This window comes from Rhincodon typus, chromosome 19, assembly GCF_021869965.1.
Source record: "Rhincodon typus isolate 14 chromosome 19, sRhiTyp1.1, whole genome shotgun sequence".
NCBI lineage: Eukaryota > Metazoa > Chordata > Chondrichthyes > Orectolobiformes > Rhincodontidae > Rhincodon > Rhincodon typus.
The window spans coordinates 39,637,143-39,645,138 of NC_063350.1; the positions used below are offsets into that span (position 1 = coordinate 39,637,143).

The 7,996-nt window shown below is 43.7% G+C and overlaps 1 protein-coding gene across 1 annotated transcript in view; it reads left to right on the forward strand.

The window, feature by feature from the left end:
- The window catches only part of LOC109910915 (brain enriched myelin associated protein 1), a 94,992-nt gene extending 87,567 nt beyond the window's left edge, over positions 1-7,425 (forward strand). Inside the window, exon 12 of the mRNA XM_048608581.1 lies at positions 7,363-7,425. Coding sequence (XP_048464538.1) covers positions 7,363-7,425 — 63 coding nt within the window. The remainder of the gene's footprint in view (positions 1-7,362) is intronic.
- The last annotated feature ends 571 nt before the right edge of the window (positions 7,426-7,996 follow it).

Genomic DNA, 7,996 nt, shown 5'->3' on the forward strand with positions numbered 1-7,996 from the left:
GAGTATTTCATCAGAGTCCTGACTTGTGCCTTGTCATTGATGGACAGGCTTTGGAGAGTCAGGAGATGAATTACTCACCACAGTATTTCCAGCCTCCAACCTACTCTTGTAATCACTATTTATATGGCTAGTCCAGTTGAGTTCTGGTCAAAGGTGACTCCAGGATGTTGGTAATGGGGCATTCAGTAATGGTAATTCCATTGAAATCAAGAGACGGTGATTAGGTTCTGTCTACAGGATGTGGTCATCGTTTGGCATTGGTGTGTCGTGTATGTTACTTGCTACTTTTCAGCCCAAACCTGCTGCATTTGTACATGGGCTGCTTCAGTATCTGAGGAATCATGAACAATGCTGAACATTGTGCAATCATCAGCAGACTCATTGCTTCTGACCTTATAATGCACTAATGACATTGTAGGTACAGATATGGAGATCTGCAGCTTGCTTGTGAAGCTCCATCCAGTGGTAGAAATGTGAAGGGCATAACAGAACCAGCTAGCAGTCATTCTCCAAAGCAAGAACAATGTTCAGTGGCAACTTGCCAACGGTAGGTAGGAAAGACTAAAAAACAAGCTATGGCAGAAAAATCATTTTAGAAAGCATTAGCAGGAAATAGGAAACCTCACCGGGGAGGCGGGAGAATAGGTCCCATGAGGTGGGAGTGGTGGCAGAACAGTTCACAGAATTCATCTCTCAGAGAAAGTGCTCAGAAAAGTTTCATGAGTCATAAGTTTTATTTATTTAAGCACTAGTTGATCTTCTTTGACATTGCTTAGGCAAGTTAAGACCAAGTGGAGTCATCAATGTAAGCAGAATTATAGTTGGCCAAAGGACTAATACTCTCAAGCATAATACAGCCCTTCTTTCAAAGTAGTGCATCCTGTCCATTTTAAATTTCTACATCCACACTTAAATGAAACCTTTCAGCTGCAAAAGGATATAATTAAAGTTTAGCGTGTTTACAGTGACAGGTCCTACAATAAAGACTGATTAAATGATTATATACAGATGCCGGTGAGTTTTTTTTTGGCACGTGTGTAACATGGGCAGGACCATGCTTTATTTTCTAGAATTACCTTTTATAGTGCTCAGTGTATTGTGACTTCATACTTCACAGTGGAATACCATTCAGAAAATGCAGTGCACTTTCACTCCTTACTGCCACAGTATATTGTCACTCCTTACTGCACAGTGCACTGTCACTCCTTATCGCACAGTGTACTGTCACTCCTTACTACACAATGTACAGTCACTCCTTACTGCACAGTGTACTGTCACTCCTTACTATACAGCATACAGTCAGTCCTTACTGCACAGTGTACTGTCACTCCTTACTGCACAATGTACAGTCACTCCTTACTGCACAGTGCGCTGTCACTCCTTACTGCACAGTGCGCTGTCACTCCTTACTACACAGTGTACTGTCACTCCTTACTGCACAATGTACAGTCACTCCTTACTGCACAGTGCGCTGTCACTCCTTACTGCACAGTGCGCTGTCACTCCTTACTGCACAGTGCACTGTCACTCCTTACTGCTCCGTGTATTGTGACTAATTTGTGCTCGGTGTGCTTTCACTCCTCATTGCATAGAACATAGAACATTACAGCGCAGTACAGGCCCTTCGGCCCTCGATGTTGCGCCGACCTGTGAAACCAATCTGAAGCCCATCTAACCTACACTATTCCATTATCATCCATATGTTTATCCAATGACCATTTAAATGCCCTTAAAGTTGGCGAGTTTACTACTTTTGCAGGCAGGGCATTCCATGCCCTTACTACTCTCTCAGTAAAGAACATACCTCTGACATCTGTCCTATATCTATCACCCATCAATTTAAAGCTATGTCCCCTCGTGCTAGCCATCACCATCCGAGGAAAAAGGCTCCCACTGTCCACCCTATCTAATCCTCTGATCATCTTGTATGTCTCTATTAAGTCACCTCTTAACCTTCTTCTCTCTAACGAAAACAGCCTCAAGTCCCTCAGCCGTTCCTCATAAGACCTTCCCTCCATACCAGGCAACATCCTGGTAAATCTCCTCTGCACCCTTTCCAATGCTTCCACATCCTTCCTATAATGCGGTGACCAGAACTGTACGCAATACTCCAAGTGCGGCCGCACCAGAGTTTTGTACAGCTGCAACATGACCTCATGGCTCCGAAACTCAATCCCTCTACCAATAAAACCTAACACACCATACGCCTTCTTAACAACGCTATCAACCTGGGTGGCAACTTCAGTGAACTATGCACATGGACACCGAGATCTCTCTGCTCATCCAATCACTCCTTACTGAATGAATACCTTCACTCCTCATTATTCTATGTGCTGACTCTTCTTTGCCTGTTGACTCCATCCCCACCCCACCACTGCAATGATGATTCGGAGAGATTAGAGGTTTGAGAGGAAGCACCATTAAACTGTCAAATGTGAATAAAGGGATTCGGACTCACAGTGTGTGTTGTTTGGTGTTGGTAAACACCAGAGTGTCTGAGTACTGCGTCATGGCAGGGAATTTCTGGGTCATTGGCACTGTGCAGTTGGAAGCCTGAATTAAAATTCTTTGCTTCTCTACCGGTGTCCTAGAGGAAAGGGAAATGTACAATGAAGGGGAAGCAGGAGCCCTGGTTCCAGATGCTAAATGCCTTTTTAAATATGGTTTGTTGAGAAAACCTTCAGCTACCTCCTCCCTCTCCCACAGATTGTGGCCTTCCGCAGTCCTTGATATTCCCCTTCTTGCCATCTCCACAGCGTCCTAACTTCTCACTCCCACATCTCAAGATCCAAAACAGCTGCAATGCTGACCTTCCCAATACTCCGCACCATGTTGATTGAGTCTCCCTCTCCCTTACTTGCCCCTCATCACCATCACCTCCTCCTTCCTGCCTCTCCATAAATGCTGGGACTTTTATAGATTATCATGTCTGGTGATCCAATACAGGTAAAGCAAACACAAAAACTGCACTGCCTAGTAGCTGCTGTATCAACCTACTACAATGTATTTTAATATATTTACTGTGTCTACAACAGGTGAATGATATTTACAGGGTGGCATGAATTAGTCCTTTAGAATGTCTCCAAACTGTGCTCTTCCACTGGTTATGAAGAGTTGTCACCAAACTCATCTCAATACATAGTTTGCTATCAATATTAAAATGCTCACGTGTTTAAAAAATTAATGAGCGCAATTTTTCAAGGCCCACCCAGAGGTTTTACAAAGGTGGGCAATAGGCAAAATGTACTTTTCCCAATGGCGGGTCAGACATTTGATGTTCTCAGCCTGGTCCACGTGAGTCAGGTTTCCCAAACTTTACCTGTTAAGCCTTAATCGGAAGGTCATGAACATTCATGAACACCCTAGCTCACCAGGATTCCATTCACAGGCATAATCAGCCTGGCATTAAGGGGAAATATGCGTATCCACAAATCCAACTGTAAAGACAAGAGGAGTGTGCACACGGTAGGGCTACATCCTCCTAGCTCTGATTAATCCATTACTTGACACTTTCAGAAGCAAGGCGTTTCATTGCACAGCCCCTTCCAGTGTTGGGACAGAACACTCTCCATGTTTAGCTGATCATCAGAAGGATCCATTCATTTGTTGTTCAGTGGTGAAGGCTCTCCTTGTTCACCAGCTCAAAAGAGGACAAATTCATGGGCCATCACGCTCCTGATGGGATTATTGCAGGCATAGGGTGAAGGCTGATGGGGCCCAATCCTGGAAGCTCTACTGACTCAGTAAAACAAATCTGACTAGGACAGGTAAGCATGCCTTAACTTAAAAGGATATTAATCAAAAATGATGGTGCAACCTAATAAGGACAACCATTTTATTTTTAAAATGTTCACAGAAAGGTGGGCTGAGTGCAAAGGAAAGGGAAAGCAACTTAAAAGCTGTGGGCATCAAAGGCATTGGAAGGATTCCTAGATCCTTCAGGAGGATCACTTCTGTACTGGCCAGGAAGAGTCTCCAGGATGTTGTGCATTCCCTGGCCTAGCTCTTCAGAGAACTTAGAAAGAGGGGCAGATCTCTCCTCAGATGAGGAAGAAGGAGAGTCTGATGGAGATGCTTAGGCAGCCCATACTGATGCTGAGAAAGCCAGTGCAGTGTGGAAACAAGGTAACAGGCCTGTGATACCCTAATAGTGACTAGATTTGAGAACAAATGGCATTGTGTGGATATTTATGGGCACTTGAATGTTATATGCAACAGTGACCCATGCGATGTTACTCCCATCGTTCTCTCAAAATGGTGAACGATTACGATAATCCATTTGTCATTCATTTTGCTCCTTTTGTATGAATAAACATATTTTTAGTTTGTTGGCCGAGTCCTCAATATGGAGTTCTGCAGGCTTACATGGCAGCCACACATGGTAGAGATAATGCCTAGGTTACAAAGGTTATTCACAGAATAAAGAAACGCTGATTGACTTTTAAAGCATAACTGTAGAGTTTTTATACTCACCTGCCAAATGTTAGGGCACTGCCAGCTGGCAACTGTAAGGTAGAGTCTCAGAGCTCTTTGCAACATTAAACCTGATATGCATATGAGAATGTGGGGTCAAATAGGCACCTCAAAATAGTCTACAATGAAAAGATATACAGTTACAAGTCTTAATAGATTGGATGAAACCACAGGAACATAAATAAAAGTGTTATATTTGTTTCCAGTGTAGTGTTGTACTGAAAGTCAACAGCCATGCATCCAAGGAGGCATGAATACACTATAATCTCTCTATACCTTCCATCATGAAGTGGTGCCACCTTTGTAAGAACAGCTGAGCTTGAGGAAGCCTGATGAGTGCTTTGCCTCAGATGACATTGGCAAACATCCTGTGGTGACTGGCAGTCTAGAGGGTTCTGACCCACTTGGGGGGGTCACCTGCACAGGTACAAGTGCAAACCCCTAAGCTGGTGGAGGCATTTGGGTGCAGAGCGGAGGGAAAGTGGTGTGGGAGTGACCTGTCTGTTATTTTTCCTCTCTTTTAGTTGCAATGACACCTCCGTCTCCCATTCAGGTGCTGGGGAACCTGGATGGAGGTTAAGAGTATTTTGTCCCTTCCCACTGAGCCAGTGAATGCATTCAAGCATTGGAGCAAAGTCCAATCATCTGTCCAGCAGATACTGACTGTTTTGCTGAACCTGCCTCTGTGCTGCTGCTGCGCTGCTCTACTGAGGCAGCAATACATTTCCATGCCAGATTTACAAAATCAGATGGAACGTGAGCATAGGAGTCTCCTCTGCCCATCACTCCAGTCTGTGCATGATCTCTGGCACTTCTGCCAGCTGTTCCCCTGTTTGCCCCTGCATTTCCATCATCTCATTAATGGCTGAGTCCAAAGACTCATCATCAGTACTGAGCTCAGCAGGGGTCTGTTCGCCATGAGTCCTCTAAGTGTCAGAGCCAATTCTTCCACCTCTATGTTCAGGCCAATGTCAGTGTACTTATCCAGAATGTGACCCCAAGCCTACTTTAGCTAGGTTATTCACTGAGGTAGATGTCTCTGCATTGGTGAAGGTCGGGTTCTAGAATGCTTTGACAGTTCATTCTCTGAGGGTCCTGGCTGTTCCTCCTCAATGGTGTCTTCTGTAGGGTGTTGGGGAGAGATGGGCTTGGGACCTGGGGATTTTTTTTTTTGGCCCTTGCTTGGGTCTGTGTCGTGGTAGCTGCAGAGATAAACAAAACGTTTTGTTTGTGCTGTGATGTGCCATCCTTACCCAAAGTTCCATTACAACATTGACACCTGATGAGCAGTTGGTATTAGATATTTTGAGAGGTTTTCACCACATGGTGAGCCATATCCAATCTCCCCTTCAACACACTGTAACAACCTACTGGGGCAGTGCATTGGAAATCAAACCCCACTATTCCAAGAGTCGTACTAAATGGTAAAGGTATTTTTAAAGTAAGCCAATTCACCTGACTTTCAAACCAAGGTTGATAGAAAGCATCAGCAAGGTTTCTGTACTGAACAAGAATTATTATTTACTATACAGGTAAACAAATATAAACTAATGGCAGATAACACAACTAACTAAAACTCAAATTCCCTTATGAACTCCCCCTTTATATATATACACACAGAGACATAAAAATAGATAAATTCAATTAATGGAGAAGATAGAAAAAGTGGGAATTCAGTTTAGTGGTCTTTGTTTCCTGGTTCTGATGATAAGCTGGTCCCTTTTTGATAGGTCAGACCTCTTGTTGTTCAGATATCTTTCTCTGAAAGCTTCCACTGGTTTGTAAGAAGTACAGGGTGACTGATGCACTTGGAAAATACCTCTGATTTATCAATTCAAAAATGACAGCTCACAGTAAACTGCTGCAGGAAGGGTAAGTTTTTTCCGCTCATGCTCTCTCTGTCTCTGTCCCGGTAACTTGTTTCCAGCTCTATGCTGCTCAGCCACCTGAAAACCAATTATGCAGTTATTGGCAAGCAAATTGTCACTATCCTTTGTAACTGTCACTAGTCCACAGACCAATCAACTTCTTGTTGCCAAAAAAAGCAGCATCCAACTCCAGAATCATCTGCAATCCGAACTTGCCTACAATGCCTGCCAAGAGTATCGGATTACTTGCTTTCTCAACTGCAACCATGGTTCTTCTCTTGTAGAAGGTGAAAGAATTAGCTTTGGTATATAAACACTGTGCCTGCATTGACAAATACAGATAAAAGGGTCAATCCCTTGAGCTGTGTTATGCATTATTATTAAGAAGAATGCAGTCAGGGTGATGGTAAGAGTTAAAGGATTCTGAATGGAAGATGGTTGAATGTGGTCAAATAGCTAGAATTCACTGGGATCAATAAAGCTTTACATGATGCCTGGTAATTGTGTGAGGTGTTTATTCTGAAGCCACATTTTGTGGTATGTCCTTGTCCCATACAAGCAATGTGATGTGTACAATCTTCTAGTGTGTTGAAAGGCCAATGAGTAGGTGGTGTGTCAGCTGATGAGTGTTGTAGATCCTTTTCAGTTTTAAGTGTGAATCTGACAGGTGGGAGGGGAACAGTGGCACTGTGCTGCTAGTATTAAAACATGGGGAGGTGCAGTGCAGTGAGAGACATTGTTTGCACGTAAGGCATGTAATGGAGATAGCTGGCACCCAATCTTACATGTACTAGTCCTGTGCAACGGCCAGCTTATAATGTTAACTCACATTTAAGGGGAATGAAGCACTGAATAGACAGTGGCACCACCCTGGCTGTGCACGAGAGATCATTCGTCCTCTTACTATATACAATCTCATATCTGTTTGCCATGGGTGCTGATCACTGAAGCCAGCTCAGTCCAGGCTCTCTTGTGGCTCATGCTTTTTTGCCGTTTCTTGCCCTTTGTTGCCATTCTTCAGAAACAGTACATTCCTTCTCTCCCAGATGGTCTGCGGAGGATCCTCTTGGGAGACATCGCTTAAATGTGGGGCTGCCTTCAGGCAGCTTTCCAGCCCCCCCGGGAATGGGTGGAGATGATGGGTCGAGGTGCACTGACAGTCTTGGGTAGCAAAGAGTGAAGTACTGTCTGGGAGCCTTTCTAATACGAGGTATGGTCAGTAAGTTTGAAAATAGCATGAAAATTGGTGGTGTGGTAAAGTGACAGAAGGAAAGCCTTAGACCACAGGGTGGATGGTCAGATGGGCTAAACAATGGCAAATCAAATTTAATCCTGGAAAAATGTGAGGTGATGTATTTTGGAAGGACTTCAAGGCAAGGGAGCAATGTTGAATGGTAAGACCCTAGGAAGTAGAGATGATCAGAGGAACCTTGGTGCACATGTTCATAAATCCTTGAAAGCAGTTGGACATTTAGATAGGGTGGTTAAGGAAACATATGGAATACTTGACTTTATTAGTCAAGACATTAGATACAAGAAGAAGGATATTATGATGGAGCTGTATATAATGTTAATTAAGCTACAGCTGGAGTACTGTGTGCAGTTCTGGTGTCCCTAATATAAGAAGGGTGTGATCACATTACAGAGGGTGCAGA